We start from the raw sequence: 18,866 nt of genomic DNA, 5'->3' as shown, positions 1-18,866 counted from the left end.
TGAGATCCAAATCATAATGGTTAAATCCGTAAAGTTAAATTATATTGTTTCTAAAATCTTATGCAAATCATAGGTGTTCTCATCAGTTTAACAGTCTGAGCCAAGTCCTGTCCATCTAACAATGCCAATTCTAGGATTTGAACTTCGTCAAGATATTCTTTCAACCATTTATTGGTTAACGGCTACTAAATTGAAATTTCAAAATTCACAAAACGTAAAAATTGAAAATGATCAAATTAGAGAATATAAACAAAATTTACAAGTCTTACATAGTATGAGACCAATAACATAACTTAACCAAATAGTTTTGACTGGACTTTTTAAATTAAGATTGATATTCTAAAACTAAAAAAGAAAATATAATTAAGCTTATGGTCGAACCCCAAGTTTGAGTCATGTTTAATTGCACGCTGAGTGAAGTATAAAGGGTAGGAAAGTAAGACTTAGGAACCAAACAGGAGTCATGATTCAAAGAGACATATCATAAATGACCCCCACCATTAACCTCTTAACCTGTGGGTGGATAAGATGCTGCAACGAAGTTCATTGGAGGATTCTCTTTACCATGCTACAAATTTCCCTCTCTATCTATATTTTTATTTTACCCAGTTGATGTCCATTATATCTCATGTGACACTTCTATGAAGTCTCCTCGTTCACTCTTGTAACATTATCATATAACCCCGACAGCTTTGTCATTATTCAAAGCTCTATACTGCTTAGTGGTAAGTAACATTAATTATTGAGGTTGCAAGTCCATATCACAAATGTAAACACGTTCCATTTTCCAATCTGGGCTAGCTATAAATACATAAATGAAACCCTAGATATCCAGCTAATGTGCTAGGGAAGTTGACCTTGAACGGACAACATTTCTGTAATAGAAAGAAGTTAAAGGAAGAGGTGGTGGAAGATGGTGAGAGCTCCCTTCTATGATAAAAATGGGATGAAGAAGGGTGAATGGAGTGCTGAAGAAGATCACAAACTAAGATCTTATATACAAAGATATGGCCATTGGAACTGGCGTGAACTCCCCGAGTATGCTGGTATGATTTTATGGAGAAAACTATAGTTTCTTTTTTCCACAATAAATTCATTTCTAGGCTTCAATCATGTTATTTAAGATTTTTTTTTTGGTTGTCTAAATTGTGTATAGGGCTTAAAAGGTGCGGAAAGAGTTGCAGGTTAAGATGGATGAATTACCTCCGGCCTGAACTAAAGCGCGGCAACTTCACTGAAGAAGAAGATGCATTGATCATCAAATTACATGATGAAATGGGAAACAGGTTAGAATATCCAATTAAATCATCATCATCATCATCATCATATTGTGGATTTAATTAAGAATAATTTTTAACCTTATGTGTATATATTACAGATGGTCCACCATAGCTAAAAGTTTTCCAGGACGAACAGATAATGAAATAAAAAACCAGTGGCACGCTCATCTAAAGAAACGTACAAAGCGTGATGAGAAAGAAAAGTCTGATTGTTGGCAAAGTGAAGCTACCCGGAATGAGAATATTTGTGAAGGTGAAGGTGAAGGTGAAGATGAAAGCAATAGCATCCTTGTTGATACTCTCGACAACATGATCTTAGAGAGTTCACCTTTGTCTCCAGCAACATGTACACGTATTGAACAGTCCTCCTTCAGCTCCGGTAGGGGACCTACGTTCAGCTTCAATGTTGTTGGCGGCTTAGAGGATAACTGCCTTCCATGTTTGGGAACATATAAAAATGAAGGCAGTGGAGATTTCTGGAGTGAACCCTTTGTTGCAGACAATACATCATCCTTGGAAAAGGGTGGATTTGAGATGCTTTTGGAATATGAGGACATGTATCATGATGATTCTGCATATTTGCTCTACGAATTTACGCAAGGATGGATATAAAGTCGGTTTTCCAGTTTTTTTTTTTTAATTCTAACACGGTGGATTTGTATCGCATCGCAGTACATGTATCTACAATTAAAGTAAAAACAACAATAACAATAAAATTAAATATCGTAGCGTGAGCAAAAAAAATAACTAAAAATTGTAAGTATGTTAGTAAGCGCTTCCAGTCAAAATTTGCGGGTTTTTTCCATTTTAGATAATTTATTGCAAATCATAATAATTAGTATTATCAATAATATTTAAGATATTTTATGGCCACGTTTTTCTAATTGATTTAATATAAAAAAAAATATTTTTATTGTCACTCTGGAGTAATATTTTAATTTGCTTATTACTATTCTCTAGATATAGTTATAATTTAGAACCAATATCTATATTTGTGGTATATATTAAGTTTTTAATAGAGTTGGTGTTGTTAACTAAATGAGATTTAACTTGGATTAGTGTCACCCATCAATTAAATTTCAACTTAATATGAAAGTACTACCAAAAAGTCAGTCCTTTTATAAGTAATGAACTTATCATTTTCATTATATTTGTTTAATTATATATATATGTATATATATAAATATAAATATAATGAAAATTGTGAGATTTAAACTCAAGATATATTAATCTTCATTATCTTATTTAATCATTTCAACTAAGTCATATTAACTTTTATATATATTAACATAAATATTTTCACTCACATCATGAGTGTGTCATAATCTAGTTAATAGTAAGTGTCGGCTGAGTTGGTGTCACTCGTTCACTGAGTGCCAACTCAATTATGAATTTATCAAAAACCATTCCTTTTTACTATAAAAGTTACATCATTCTAAAGGTATTTTTATCTTTTTATATTTCTATAAATTAATAAAAACTTGCACATGATAGGATTTGAAGTAAAAAGACACTAAGGATGTAAATCTTCAACTTTACCATTTTAACTAAAAACATTTAATAAATATATTTTTTACATAATTTTTTTCACCCATGGGTGTATCATAATCTAGTTATGAATAAAAATGATTAATTGAGATGGTATCATTAGTTAACTTAACATCGACTCAATTAATTAAATATAAAAAAATGCAACTTTATTATGTAATATTAAATCAATTAAGACTATTACTACAATTACCTTTTTTTTTTCTAAATAACTTAAATCTAACATGAGATAACTATTTTATTTAAAAAAAACTACAAACAATAAAAGTGCAATTGAAATAAAAAAAATAAGGTGAAGTTAAAAGAAACTCTCAAATGTAAGGATGACCTTTACAATTATGAATGCTGACTATGTTTTTGCAGAATTTATTTTAAGGTAGCGTTTGGTGGTTTCCATGTTATGATTATAATGGAATGTGATTCCTTTAAATGTCATTGTTGAAAATATGATTATCAGAAATGTTACTTTACAACATTTGGTATATATAGAAAGGTATTGATTAAAATATTAGGAAAATTACATTATCACGTTTGGTTCACTAAGTACTTTCCTAGCAATGTAACGATAATTTTCAAATTTACCTATCACACCCGAATTTGTAAGGTCTTAAGTAGCAAAAGAGTTTGGTGTACTAAATTGAAAGGTTCTCTAATCTGGCGGGTTCTTTTTGCAAACAAGAACAAGTAGCGGGCTGGTTGTGGTAAAGTTGGATTTCAACCATAGTCCAGTTGGTTATGAATTAGAAATAAGTTTCTGGGAGACATGATGATTAAGGTATTTCTAGGTGGCTGTGAATTGATCTTGGTGATAGGGGTTGGAAGATCTATATATATAGGATAAGCATTCTTCTTCGAGGATGATTTTTTTGTTTTTATGTTCTTCTTTTCTCTGGTTCGTCATGGAAGAGAGAAAGATTGAGGAATGTTCTTGCATGAAGGGGGAGAGACTAAGGATTTGTCTTAGAAATTGGAAACCTTGCATGTTGGTAAGTTTTCTAATCTTTCTGCATTGGCAGATTGAAGAAAAAAAAAAGAAGCTAGTTAAGGATTTCAGTAAAAACTTGTGACATTATTTTTATAAAAACACCCCTTCGTATGACATGCGTGCAAACTCACTTAAAAATCCATAGTCTGAGTTTAGAAAATCAAGGCTTTGATACACTACACCAAAACAGGCTTTTAGCGGCACTTTTAACGGTGCATGGACAAAAAACACTGGTAAAAATCGAGCATTAGCGGTGCTTTATGGAAATCGCCACTAAAGATCGAGCATTAGCGGTGTTTTTCAAAAAAACGCCGCTAAAAATGAGCATTAGCGCCGTTTTTCGAAAAAAACCGCAAAAAACTAAAGCCCAACGGCGTCGTTTTCTTACCTTTCGGGGCTTTAGCGGTGTTTCTAAAAAAGCGCCGCTAATGCTTGGGGCTTTAGCGGTATTTTTGAAAATGCACCGCTAATGCTCGGTGTTTTAGCAGCGTTTTTGGAAAAGCGCCGCTAATGTCCGATGTTTTAGCGGCGATTTTTAAAAACGTGCCGCTAATGCTCGAGGTTTTAGAGGCGTGTTTGAAAAGGCGCCGCTAATGCTGGCGGCTTTAGCAGCGTTTTTGAAAAAACGTTGCTAATGCTCGGTGTTTTAGTGGCGTTTTTTAAAAGCGCCGCTAATGCTGGGGGCTTTAGCGGCATTTTTGGAAAAGTGCTGCTAATGCTGAGGGCTTTAGCGGCGTTTTTGAAAAAGCACCGCTAAAAATATTTTATCTTAATTTGTTTATTTATATTAATTAAATAAAATTCAATTTATTTCTAATTGAATATTTAAAATCTTCAAAAAAAATAGACACGTAGTAATAATTTGAAATAAAACACATGGAAAAATTAAAATACTATTATTTAAAATAATTTTAAATTTTTTTGGGTACATGATTACTAATTGTTTTTTAATTTATATATTAAAAAATTTCTTATATAATCACAAAAGAGATAGTATTAATTTTAAAATATTGAATTAATTATCACTATAGTTTAGGGTTTTTAGTTTAGGGTATATGATTTATTTAAGATTTAAGGCCGGTTTAGGAGTTACTATTTTAAGGTTTAGGGAGTATGAATTTAGGGATTAAGGATTAGGGATTATGGTTTAAGGGTTGGGATTTAAGGTTTAGAGGTTAGGGGTTAAGAGCTAGGGATTTAGGGGTTGAGTTAGGGTTTTGGGTTTAGATTAATTATTTTTTTAATTTATATTTTAAACATGTTCTTATATAATTGTAAAAGAGATAATAATAAATTAAATATATTGAAATTATGAGTATAGTTTAAATTATTTAAGAGATATATAATAGATAGACTTTATATGTATTGAATGGTTAATTTAGGGTTTAAGGTTAAGATTTACTTGAGATTTGTTAAATGATAAAATTTTATACAATTAATTAATGCTTTTAGGAGTTACTATTTTAGGGATTAGGGATTATGGTTTTAGGGATTTTGGATTATGATTTATAGTTTAAGGGTTGGAGTTTAAGGTTTAGGGGTTAGAGGTTAGGGGTCATGGGTTTAGGGGTTAGGGTTTATGATTTATGATTTAGGGTTTAAGAGATAAGGGTTAGGGGTTTAGGGTTTAGATTAATTGGTATTTTTAATTTATATATTAAATAATTTATTATATAATTGTAAAAGAGATAATATTAATTTTAATATATTAAAATTATGATTATAGTTTAAATTATTTAAGAGATAATAGACAAATTTTATATATATTAAATGGTTTAGGATTTAATGTTTACTTTAGATTTGTTAAATGAAGAAATTTTATACAATTAATTAACGCTTTTATATTTAAAAATATTTAATCTAAACTATTTGATATATTTAAATATTAGATTTAAAAAAAACATTGATAAATAAATAATGTAAGAGATTAATATGGATAGGTAACTATCTATTTTGGATAGGACCAAATTATAACAAATAAAAATGAAATATAAAAACTAAAATCATTCCACATCGAACATCTAGCAAAATAGTTATATTTTAGTTAGGAAGAAATATCTCTAATAAAATGGAGATTAGATCGGAAATAAATAATATAAAATCATGATTAACATCTCAATCTTTAATAGAAATTTGATATGTGAGAAATTAATTGCTTACATTGGATAATTCTAACTTAATAATTAATTACAGCCATTTAATCATTTTTTTCTTATTAAAATATACGATATTTAGTACTTAATTTTTTTTATAAAAATTCAATTTATAAAAAATAAGAATAAATATTTTATAAAATCACTTAACTAATAATTTTTAACAAACAAAATAAATGATTTTTAGCAGAACAAAACAACATCGTTTTTTATAAAATGAAATGATTTTTTTGTAAAAAATGGCTCAAAAAATAATTTTATTTTAAAAAAATCGCGCCATTCTATAAATTTTCCCCCTGGTATCTATAAATTTTCCCCCTAAAATCCCTAATTTTCCCGTCTTGAAATCCCCAACTTTACAAACACGCCGTCCTTTTCATTTATTATCATTTTCATTGTTTTCAGTTTAATAAATAAAAACTTTTAACTCCCTGCCCATTGTTATTTTTTCTTCCTCAACCCCAATTCTTAAACACCCAAATTTGGAACCCTAAATTTTTCTCTGCAAAACTTTTCTTAATCCACAAGCTTTAGCTACTCTATACAATTCCATCACGGATTCGAAGGACTCGAGGCTCTGCGAATAAGGTCAGTCTTTTATGTTTGTGTTTTTTTTTTAAAATTCTTAGGTTTTCTTTTTTTAACGACTCGGATCTGATTTACTCAATTGATTGGTGGATCTTTGTGATTTTCAAATGTACAGCCCCATTTTACATAAAGACAGTGGCGGATTCGAATGCTTCGGTGCAGGAGAAGGCGTTGGATGCTTTGATTGCGTTCTTAAGAGCGGCTGACGCTGATGCCGGAAGGTGATGCCGTTTTCTCTTTTAAACTTCTTTTATATATGAATGTGTAATTCATTGGTAAGAACCGCATAATAGAAAACGAAGCTAAACATAACCCAAGTATGTGATTTCCACAATCTTTTGGGTTTTAGTGTCTGAAACTTTTGCATACCGGAACTTGGTAACGTATCAGTAAGCTACATTCTTCTATCGAAAGTAACAACCAAACACCTAAAATATGAACACTAAAATAATGATAATAATAAAAAGCGATACTTTGACTGGTATTGTATTAACAGTTATATTACAAAGTGTAAATGTGCCTTTCTAATCAAAGTAAAGCTTGCGTCTTTGAAATTGAGTATTGGGAGCAAGTTGTTGCGTTGTTTTTATTAATCTGTCTCTCTGTTTCTTTTTCCTTGTTTTTTTGAAAGAAAAAGGAAACAAAGAATACTGAGTTTATCAGATTTTGGCAACACTTTTTAGGCATAATTTTACCAAATTAGACTATGCACTATTAATATATAAATATGTATGATTAATGAATTAAATTACGTTAAATCATTAAAATATAACGTATTTTAACAACATTATATCATCATTTCATTTACGAATGCATTTATATATATTTCATTCCATAAATGAATGCGCTTTAAAGAATCATCTAAAGTTATCCTGTGCTATTGTACCTAAAAAAAAAAAAGTTGTCCTGTGAATTAATGTTTTTTAAATTTAGCAAAAACGCATAAAAAAGATAGAGTAGATTTGAGTATTTATTTCATATTCATATATCATGTGTGTTTAAATTAATTTATATTTATATTTATATAAAATATTGATATGTTAAATTGAAGCAAATCATTGCCCTCCATACACTATCAATAAGCAATTCAACCACACGACATTGGTATGTGGCTCATTACACTAGTTTAGTGATAATAACATTGGCGTGGATTTAAATTTATTAGCTTAATTTAGATTTCAAATTTAATCTTTATGTTTGTAACTCATTTATGATGATTATAATGTAGTTGCTTGCACTCAAAACTTATTATTTTATGCATGTATATAAATATTATTTAGTGTGGAAAACTTTCCTTCATCATATAAACAAGGGTTTGTGTTTGCAAAATTTGCTAGTATGAATGCTGTCATTTGTTTTCCTTTCCTTTCTTTGGATAAATAACTATCTATTGTCAAATTTTGTTAGTCTAGAAATGATCCTTGTATGGCAGTGTCTTAGATTCTTATGATTGTTGCTGACTTCCTGAACTCATATCCATCATGCTATATTTTTCTTATTTCATGTTGAAGGCAGGCTTTGCAAACACTTCCCAACATGAAGTTAGTCATAAGCTCTGCTTTGTAATTATACAATGAAGTTAGGCTAAAACCAAACTAATTCCTTTATTGGAGTCGATATATCGACATTGCTTTTCTGCAGATCATTTCACAGATACCTTGTTTGATAAATTTCAAAATATGATTTAAGTTTAATTCCCTACTTTAATTGACCATTTCTTCTTGATGTTGAATGATGGGCAGATTGATCTATCATATTATGACTTGTTCTGGAGTCTTAAGTTAGTTCTATTAAATGGTTCCAAGCTTCCGAGTAAACAAGAGGTAAATTCTACAAGAACTGACTTTACCTTTTGACCATCTGAAATTATTTATATAGCTTCCTATGTACAGGCACTAAAAGAATCAGTCATTGAAATCTTTAACTGCAAAGAGGTATATATACAACTGAATATGGCTAATTTCATGCCTTCTTTTTCATTTTAATCTGAAAATATTAATAACAGATATTCACTTTTATTTACAGGGCGAATTTGCATTCCCTTGGGTTGAGAAAGTCATCGTGGGACAGGTCTGACATGAGAGTTTAAGTTGTGTTATTCTATAGTATTTAACTATTCTCCGTTCTTATTGTCATATTAATTATTTAACTGTCTTGCTATTTCTTGATTTGTTATGCCGGTATCATTATATTTTGATGATGTAGTTTTCCCTAAACATAACTAACTTCTTGGAATAACTTATTTTCTGGGATGTGACTCCCAATAAGGAGAATAACTAGCAAGCTGATAGTGTTTAGCATACCTAATTATGTTCAAGTTATTGAATATCCAGTATACTTACTTTTGTCTTACTGAGATAGCATGTATTCAAACATATTTGATTCACAAGAGGCCTTAAAGCCAATGTTAAAGCATAAAGCTATCTTTTTCAAACCCCGCTTACCACCCTCTAAAAATGACAAATAATTAATAAATAGATAAAAAAAAATAAAAATAGTCTTACTAGAGTTTCTTTGGACTTTGGTTTGATTCAATTATCAAATTTTTAGCTCAGCGTTTGATTGGTCAGAACTCGGGTCTTTAAAGTTCCTCAATCATTTTCTTCCTTTTTTTCATAATCAAATTTGCTTTTTTGCTTGAATCTTGACTTTATGTCAATTTGGTGGGGCAGGTTGATTTTTGGTCGGGTTTCTTGAAGCTTTAAGGTTGTATGGTCGTGGCTGGCGCCAAATAGAAGGTAAGTGCACAATGAGTTGAACTGATTTACTTATCTTCGCCATGTTCACTATGGTTTGAACAGTTTAAGTTACTCTTATTTTCATGCAGAGCATGTAGGCACCAAATCTGCAGTTCAAATTCGAAGCCATGCTCAAAAGTTTTTCTCTAAGGCTTATTGCTTTGAGTTCATTACAAGATTTCCTTGATTAAGTAAATGTATTATATCTTTTATTACCAAGATTTACTTTATTAAGAAAATGCATTGTATGTTTTATTACCTTGCATATGTATTATTTATTTTAGTTTTGATTCTAAATTTTTATTTTTACTTGAGAGTTCTAACTTTTGGATTTTAATTGTGTTATTAATTTATTGTTTTAAATTCATTAATTTTTATATTTAGTTTTAAAGTTAAAATTTTCGTAGAAAATTTAATTTAAATAATATTTTTTATTTATCCTTAAAACATAATATAATATTTATCATAGAAATAAATATTATTTGAAAAAAAATTATTCTTTTAAAGATATGCTTTTAGCGGCGTTTGTGCGAAAAGTGCCGTTAAAGATTTGTTCTATAGCGGCGTATGTACTAAAAAGCGTCGCTAAAGATTTGTTCAATAGCGGCGTATGTACGAAAAAGCGTCGCTAAAGATCTGTTCAATAGCGGCGTTTGTAAAAAAGTGCCGCTAAAAGTCATGGTCTATAGCGGCGTTTGTAGGAAAAGTGTCGCTAAAAGTCATGACCTTTAGTGGCGTTTGTGTGAAAGCGCTGCTAAAGGTCATGACCTTTAGCGACATTTATTTCTAAAAACAAGGCAAACATTAGTGACGTTGTCAACAGTGACGGCGCTTCCAAATACTTTTAGCGGCGCAAAAAAGTGCCGCTAAAAGCTTGTTTTGGTGTAGTGATACCACCAAATGCAACCTCTCCAACACGCCTTAGATGTTAAGCCCGAATTTGAAAGATTACATTGACCACTGAAATGACCTAGCAGAACTATCAGAGTTTAAAACAGTTGTTTAAAACATCTATTTTACTTTTTGAAGAAAAGTTAGCAGGTTTCAAAAAGATTGTGATTTAATTTCAAAACTAATTACTTTTAACGATTAATTTATAAAATTGTTTGTCAAGTTAGATGTTTTTCAAAGCCTACTTACATAATAATTACACCTGTTTATGGGTCAGGCCACCCGAAATGTGGGAGGGTTTGGGAAAAAATATAGGCTCGAAAAATGGGTTTGGACAAAAAAAAGTTCGTTTAAAAAATGGGCACTAAAGGACAAAAAATCTTTTGTTTTTTGTTTTTTAATATTTTTTTCTTATTGTTTTCTATTTTGCTACTATTTTGTTGTTATTATTTGGATATTGTATAAAACTTATTTTATTGTTAATTTTGTCATTATTTTAGAGGTATTTACTTGTTAAGTTGCATCTATCTTAATGTTATTTAAGTATACATATTTTTTAAAATTTATTTTCAATTTGTTGGGAAATATTTATTTTGATGTTTTTAGTATTTTTGATGTATTATATATTTTTTTGAAATTATATAAAAAATAATATGGGCGGGCCGGGTCAGGCTCGGGTTTTAACATTTTATCCAGGTCGGGCTTAGACAAAAGTTTAGGCCTATTTTTCGGGCCGAGCATGGGCCTAGCCAACGGGTCGAAAGCTGTTGGATTCTACTCTATGTGAATCATAAATAATACCAGAAAAGACGAAAAATGTTGCAGCTGTGGAAAAAAACAAAAACAAAAGGTTGAAAAGTATTTTAAAGTGTGAATCAAATGCTGAAAATAAAGCATATGTACTGAAATCAAAGCTTAATTTTGTTGGTAAACATAACTATTCTTTGTAAATAAAAAATGAAAGCTTTCATTTGTCTTTTTTGTTCATTCATTATGAAGAAGATAGTTGATAGCATGGAACATATGACTTTTTACTCTACTATCATTGCAGTACACCTAGCTATATCCCAACGTAATTATCAAGTTTTAATATTTATGTCATAACTAGTAGATTTAGCCTTACTTTGTGTGAGAGTACGTAATATTGAATGGGTTGAAGTGTATTATTCTCATATTTAAAGGTTGGGATCATGAATAGTTTGAGATATTATATTAAAATTACTATTAAATAGAAACTGTGGCCAACTTCATTTACTCACTAATATACTTACAAGTCCTTGAACTAATAGATTATTTTCATGTAACTTCTTAAATTTCCTTTTTTTTTAACTATATAACTCCCTTTCTTTCTTTTTTTATGAGAGTCATTGACTATTCATGTTAAATTACTAATGTGACACTAAATATTTGTTGATTTCAAAAAACATAAAAATATTTTTTTTCTTGATTGGACATATATCACTATTTTATTGGTTATAAAAGGTTTTAATCTAAATCTCTACTACATGATTAAAATTATTTTAAGCTATTAAGATTTTTTTAAAAAAAAGTGAAATTGAATATGGGCTATTTAATTCTGGGCCATTTAGGGTTGTCTAGAAGTATTTTACCTTTGTTCAAACCATTTTTTGAAAACGGGGTTGACTTTGTTTTGGCCAAAAGCTGTTGGATTCTACTCTATGTGAATCATAAATAATACTAGAAAAGAAGAAAAATGTTGCAGCTGTGGGAAAAAAAAAACAAAAGGTTGAAAATTATTTTAAAGTGTGAATCAAATGCTGAAACTAAAGCATATATACTGAAATCAAAGCTTAATTTTTGTTGGTAAACATAACTATTCTTTGTAAATAAAAAATGAAAACTTTCATTTGTCTTTTTTGTTCATTCATTATGAAGAAGATAGTTGATGACCATATGACTTTTTACTCTACTATCATTGCTGTACACCTAGCTATATCCCAACGTAATTATCAAGTTTTAATATTTATGTCATAACGATTCATAACCTTATAATTACAGTCAACTAGTAGATTTAGCCTTACTTTGTGTGAGAAGATATAAATTCGAGTGTGTTGAAGTGTATTATTCTCATATTTAAGGGTTGAGATCATGAATAGTTTGAGATATTATATTAAAATTACTATTAAATGGAAACTGTGGCATACTACATTTAATTGCTAATATACTTACAAGTCCTTGAACTAATAGATTATTTTCATGTAACTTCTTATTTTTCCTTTTTTTTTAACTATATAACTCCCTTTTTTTTTATGAGTCATTGACTTTTCATGTTAAATTACTAATGTCACAGTAAATATTTGTTGATTCATAAAACATAAAAATATTTTTTTCTTGATTGGACATACATCACTATTTTATTGGTTATAAAAGGTTTTAATCTAAATCTCTACTACATGATTAAAAATTATTTTAAGCTATTAAGATTAAAAAAAAAGTGAAATTGAATATGGGCTATTTAATTTTGGGCCATTTAGGGTTGTCTAGAAGTATTTTACCTTTATTTAATTTCAAGGTATTTTACTTTAAATGATTCAAGATTTAGGTTCGGGATTCGAAATTTAGAGTTTAGAGTTTAGGGTTTTGAGTTTGGCATTTGGGGTTTGAGGTTCGAGGTTTAAGGTTTGGGTTCAGGGTTAAAAATTATCAAAATTATGTATTAAGGACTTGGAAAATTTTGTTGAAATGTCATTAAGTAATTGAAAAAAATTATAGATGATGTGGTGGGAATGTTCCATAAAATAAACTACGGCATAATCAACTACTTTTCTTTGTTAGCTGGCTAAGTCTTTTTGTCAAGAACGTTGTATTAGAATTTTATGCTAACCTACAAAAATCAATCTGAAATGCAAACCATAAATATTATATGCAGGTACTTGTACGAGGGCACCATTTCAGATTCAATCTAGAGCCATTAGTGACTTCCTTCACCATCAACTAATGGATGATGATCAAACCATTGTTCACTATGATGATCTTTATGCTTACCAAACAAATAGCGGAATATGGTCACCAAGGAGATGTATGTGTTTCTTCATAAGGTTTTCTCTTTCACCCCCTCTGATCTTTGGCCAATGATATTTTATGAAATTGCTAAGCATTTAGAAACCAAGAGGGTTAGAATACCATTCGCCTCCCTTTATCTTCCAAATCCTTGTCAAGTAAAAGCTCGAGATTGTTGACAATGATGAGGTCTTTGAGCCAATGTTGCTTGAATGGAAGTATTCTTGTAAATGGAAGAAAGGAAAGCATGTTGCAGCGGGCACTTACGAAGTTGTCTCTGATGATGATACTGAGAATGAAAATGAACCAGGGCTAGTCACAAACCAAGTTGCTATTAGAAAAATGTGATGAGTTCCACAATAGAATTTTAACTCTTTTATGCATTTAGGATCAACTTAGGTAGTTCAATAATTTAGTTCTTGGTTGTGTTTCGATCGACATTGATAAGTTGGAGAAGTTGAGTTGCTATTGAACTCGAACTGTTTGTAGGTAACTATACTCCTTTCGCAAAAACGACCATATTTCGAACTACAAACCTGAAAATAAAGTGATTCAAAAACTAATTTAAAGAGAACTCACATATCTACGATTTGGGCAGTAGAATCTCCCAAAAAGGTGGTAAAAAAGTCTCTTAAATTCAAGTCAAAGTTACTCTTATGAAAGTAAGCGATAAGTGTCGAACTTCCTACAGTTGCATTGCTTTACGAAAAAAGATCATATCTTGAGCCACATAATTCGAAATAAGGTGATTTAAAAATTTTTACAAAGAGAAATTGGAGATATATGATTTAACCATAAGAATCACCCCAAAAGCTCATTAGAGCATGTTGAAAATCTAGTCAAAGTTGTCCTATATATTCCTACAAGATTGTTTTTGAATTCTCGCGTAACTTTAACCTTTACTTTCAACCAGTTGGACCTTCACCACTATTCTCCGATTCATAGATTTCAAGATGTATGGCATTATTTCAAACATAAACACAAATATTGAATCAAATTCACTTTTTTGTAGAACAAGTGAATTAATAACTAACAAGTTTTAATTCTTATAAAGTTAATTATTTTCATCGATGTTTTTCGTCCAACCAGTGTGAAGATAGAGAGTTTGGTTTACTTAATCACTTTATAATCCTTATATCTTGATTCATTATGGATGTTTAGGGGAAGAATAAGCACTGGAATTTGTTTTGCCAAAATTTTAGAGGGTGAGCCTCCTCTAGCTTCAACCACATTCCAAACCCTCCATAATTTAATTCTGAAAAAGCATATAATTAGTTGTGATATAAATATCTATACTCAATTAAATGTTTTTCTATTTAAAGACTGATTTAAAATTTAAACAATAGTTTGAGGATGTTTGGAGAAATTAACCCTTAAAAAAACTAGTTAGAATGAGTAAAGTAAAAGGTTAGAGTATCGACATCGTGTTGCTTAGTGGCGCAGTTTAGAACCTGGTAACACTTCTGCTGTTTCATAGAGCTCTCATCGTAATCTTTTCTGGTTCCCCGTAAAACGACTACTTTCCTTGCAATGAATCCACAACACCACCCTCAATCGAAGCCGGACCTTCCGGTTCCACCCCTCACTTCTCTCCGGATCCAACCCACCTCGCCACGTGTCCCGTTGACCATTACTCCAACCACTGGTGCCCAACGTCGCATTGCCATCATCGTCAACTTGAGCGACGAGAGCGCTTATGCCGTCTGATGGTCTGTTCAGAACTACCTTCGTCTTGGAAATACCGTGATACTCCTCCACGTCTGTCCGACGTTCGTCCTTTACGGAGCCGACTGGGGGTCTATCCAAGTCTAAACAATCCCTTACTCCACAACTAATCACGAAAATGCCACCACCGATGAAGAGTCTCAACAAAAGCTCAAGAATAAGTTCGACCTTTTCACGACGACGAAAGCGAACACGCTAGCATAGCCATTAGTGGATGCTAAGATTCTGTTTAAGATTCACATAGTGAAAGATCATGACCTGAAAGAGAGACTGTGTTTGGAAGTGGAGAGGTTAGGGCTGAGTGCGGTGATCATGGGAAGCAGAGGGTTTGGAGCCGCTAGGAGGACCAGCAAAGGTAGGCTTGGAAGTGTTAATGATTATTTCATCCACCACTATATTTTTTCGGTGCTGGTGGTTCGGTACCCCGATGAGGAGGAAACCAAAAAAGAAGATTGTCAGAGAAGATGCGGAGTGCAGCCGGTACCAAAAGAAGAACTTGAGTATTATGATGCGGAGGAGGAGCACAGAGGTCTGAGTTGATTTTATATTTAATTTTATGGTTGTAAGAGCCCTTTTTTGCCCGGGCCCATACCTGCAAAACAAACCCAAATGATAAAAACAAAAACAGTCGATTTACAGAAAATTTAAACCCAAAATTACAATAGCCCGAACGGCCCAATAAGAATTAAAACCCTAAAGCCCGAATGGCCCAAAACCTAAACTAGTTTTCAGCTAAGAGCAAACCCTAGCTAGCCGCAGCTCTTGCCCTAGCCTCTGTCACCTCCGCACGAGCACGCCTCTCCCCACGTACGTACCACGTCCACGTCACTGTACGGCCGTACACCTGCAACACACAAAGCAACAGAGCGCAAGCAAACAAGAAAATGCGGACATGAAATAGCAGGCAAAAAGGAGCAAGAAATAGCAAAAAAGGGCAGAGAAAGAAAAGAGATGTATTTTTTATTTAGTTTTTGTTCTTTTCGATCCGGCGATATAAAGCCATTTTGCGAATTTGTAAAGGTATCTCTTTTCCCCTTTTTTACACGAATATTGAATACAAAAAAATCAAAAAATATTCAAAGGAATCGAAAACAAAAAAGATTTGAAAGGTGATTTGCAGTTTTTTTCTTTGTTTTTCCTTTTTCTTTTCTCCATTTCTTTTCATCTCTATTTTTTATATGCGAAAAAACAAAAAAGGGAAAAAGAGGGAGTCGTAACTTGTCGTTGGAAGCCGTCGGATCTCTGACCCTCTCTGTTGCAATCGGAGTCTTGGTGGAGGTCGTAGACACAAGAGCGGCGCCGGTACTTGGGGCTAGTACCTAGGCTTCTTTGAAAGTGGAAAATGGAATCAGATGCTTTAGGTTTTTAGGTTTTGTTTATTTATTTTTTTAGTTTTTTAAAGTATAAAACGGCACTGTTTGGGGCCTGTTTTAGTGGCTCCAAAACGGTGTCTTGGCTATTACCTGCGCAGTGACCCGACTCCGGGGAAGGATTAGCGTATTTTGGTCGTTTGGTCTATTTGCGTATAAGGTCTCCCTTTCTTCGTGGTGTTTTCGTATCAGTTTTTCCTTTATTTATGAATTTCATGCTTCATTTAGCTGTTGTTTCATTTTGGTCCCTTCTGCCACTATGCGTTTTGAAGGGCAGGGAACATTTCCCATTTAATCCCTCATGTAATGCACAAGCTTCATTTTTCCTTTTAATTTTGTTTTCTTTTTATTTTATTTATTTTCCTTTTCGATTAAACATTAAATCCATTTTAATCTCTATTTTTTTATTTGTTCATTTTAATTAATTTAAATATTTTGGTTCTGTCTTCTTTAATATATTTCAGTTTTAATCTAATGTTATTTTAATAATTAAACTTATTAGTATAAATTCATTATTGATATTATTTAAATCTATTGAACCAATATTCTAAAAGTTTTCTTTCGTGTATTATTTTAAGTTTTCATATATTTTTATTACAATTTAATACTTATTATTTTAATTTTATGATAACTAAATATAATTTGTACACTTTTATAGTTTTATAATATTTATTTTTAAATTCTCTTCTATATCTATATATTTTAAAAATCTATATGATAATACTTTTATACTATACCCTTATATAAGTATATAATTTTTATTAAATTATTTTTCTTATTTATAAATATATCATTGATTTCATATTATTATAACTATTGACCTTTAGTTTTCTTTCGAATATGTTTATATGTTTTTTAATCAATCTATACAATTTATTTTCAAACTCTACTTTACATATTTGGTTTATTTCAACCCTTTTGCTAACATTATTATATATATATCTATATTATTATTTATATTATTATTATGTTTTTTATTTAGTACGTAATACTTGCTTAAGTTAATATGTATATTGTTTTTCTATATTACATCTTTGATTTTATATTTGTGTCATTTCATATGTGTTAATTTACCTGATGTCTCAGTTACCTTTTTTATATTAGTAATTTGTATATGATGTGAGATAATTGCTCTTACGTGTATGGTATTGCTTGCTCGTATCTATTGATTCCTTGTCGTTCTTTAGTGTACATTTTAATTTACGAATCACTATTTCGCGTTGTACGTTATTATTTCATTGATTTTATTTGTTCAAAAGATTACGTTTAATATCATTCAAGTATCGGGAGCATTTTATTCAAAATTTTTTTTCACAAATACCGTGACATTCGGAATTTGGGATCCTTGAAAGGATTGTGTCCTAACTTACTGGATTCCAATCTTTCTCGTTGAATCTAAGAGACCAAGTATCCTTTTTAATCAAAACGCATAAACCAAAAACTCATTTTTAGGAATTCGATACGTCGTGTCCTAACGTATTGGATGTGACGTTTTGTTTTCTCGAAATAAAGATTTTAATAATAATAAGGGCTATATTCAATGCTAGGAATTTTGAGAAATTGTGCCCTAACGTATTGGGTTTCGCTTTTTCATCTGACTTAAAGCAATCGAATATCCCTTTTTTAACTTCACCGCAAGAGTTTTGAAAATCAAAAGACAAGCTTATTCTCGAGGACTAAAAATGTCGTGTCCTAATGTATTGGGTGTGACATTTTATTACTCCGAGACGAGAAGGTCTTTAACATTCGCCTCGATTTATTCAAGCACCTTTTATAAAATTAACATTAACAAAAAAGAAGGATCGTATTTTAAAATTTCTTCAAATTCTCAACACTAAGACATTAAACAATCAATTTGGTACCAATTTTGGGCGTCACGAGGGTGCTAACCCTTCCTCGTGCGTAACCGACTCCCGAACCTATTTTCTCAAAATTCGTAGACCTAAAATCGTTTCCAAGGTGACCCAATCACACCTCTTTAAAAGATCGGTGGTGACTCCCAAATTCGCGTTTTTAAGTCGACAACTAAACTTTTTTTGTTTTCAAAAAGGTGGTTTCGAAAATGGTAATCAACAACTTTAATTGGGTCTTATAATTTGTAAAGCTTTCTACAATAATTTCTAGACTTTATTTTTATTTTTTTGCTTTATGTACATGATGAAGTTCTTCTTAGGGCTCTAATTGAGCTAAGCCAAGGTTGAGAAGCTCCATTCGAAACTCACTGCTCGAAGGTCGATTTGATCTCAAAATAAAATTGAACTAGGTGATTAAACTCAAGATCGGCCATACTAAAATTGAACTACTTCAGCTTTGCTTAATTAAGTTTGTTTATACCATTTATACTCTAACTCAACCTCCATATATCAATTAAAAGCTTTATTACGCTTGTGAATTGCTTGAATTAAGTACTAAGACACTCAAACTAGGTTCGCTTGATACCTCACGCTGCTTGAACCTGACCCAATCAAGTTTGAACTTTTCTCAAGTCCAACTTGAATAGCTTGGGAGCAGAAAAGTTTGATTTACGCCCCTAGTTCTTGTTAAAAGTTAAAGAACAGCAGTCCAAT

The 18,866-nt window shown here is 31.1% G+C and overlaps 1 protein-coding gene, 1 long non-coding RNA gene and 1 pseudogene across 2 annotated transcripts; all 3 read left to right on the top strand.

Annotated features, from left to right (window-relative positions):
* The first annotated feature begins 833 nt into the window (after positions 1–833).
* LOC107919577 (transcription factor MYB10) lies at positions 834–1,893 on the top strand. Its single transcript, XM_016849015.2, has 3 exons — positions 834–1,046; positions 1,157–1,286; positions 1,379–1,893. The coding sequence occupies exons 1-3, from the start codon at positions 914–916 to the stop codon at positions 1,890–1,892; spliced, it is 777 nt and encodes a 258-aa protein (XP_016704504.1). The 5' UTR covers positions 834–913; the 3' UTR covers position 1,893.
* Positions 1,894–6,285: 4,392 nt separating this feature from the next.
* On the top strand, positions 6,286–9,507 carry LOC107918615 (uncharacterized). Its single transcript, XR_001690173.2, has 7 exons — positions 6,286–6,554; positions 6,670–6,775; positions 8,297–8,377; positions 8,447–8,488; positions 8,580–8,624; positions 9,227–9,292; positions 9,382–9,507. It is a non-coding gene; the product is annotated as an uncharacterized lncRNA (long non-coding RNA).
* A 5,227-nt stretch (positions 9,508–14,734) lies between these two features.
* LOC107919424 (universal stress protein PHOS34-like) lies at positions 14,735–15,498 on the top strand (annotated as a pseudogene).
* Positions 15,499–18,866: the final 3,368 nt, after the last annotated feature.

Source organism: Gossypium hirsutum, chromosome D13, assembly GCF_007990345.1.
Source record: "Gossypium hirsutum isolate 1008001.06 chromosome D13, Gossypium_hirsutum_v2.1, whole genome shotgun sequence".
NCBI lineage: Eukaryota > Viridiplantae > Streptophyta > Magnoliopsida > Malvales > Malvaceae > Gossypium > Gossypium hirsutum.
Note: the sequence above shows the minus strand (reverse complement) of the source record. Positions and strands in the feature narration are given on the sequence as shown.

Coding starts and splice junctions, on each gene's coding strand:
- LOC107919577 (XM_016849015.2), top strand. CDS start 914: ATGGTGAGAGCTCCCTTCTATGATAAAAATGGGATGAAGAAGGGTGAA. Junction 1,047..1,156: donor TGAACTCCCCGAGTATGCTG/GTATGATTTTAT, acceptor AATTGTGTATAG/GGCTTAAAAGGTGCGGAAAG. Junction 1,287..1,378: donor CATGATGAAATGGGAAACAG/GTTAGAATATCC, acceptor TATATATTACAG/ATGGTCCACCATAGCTAAAA.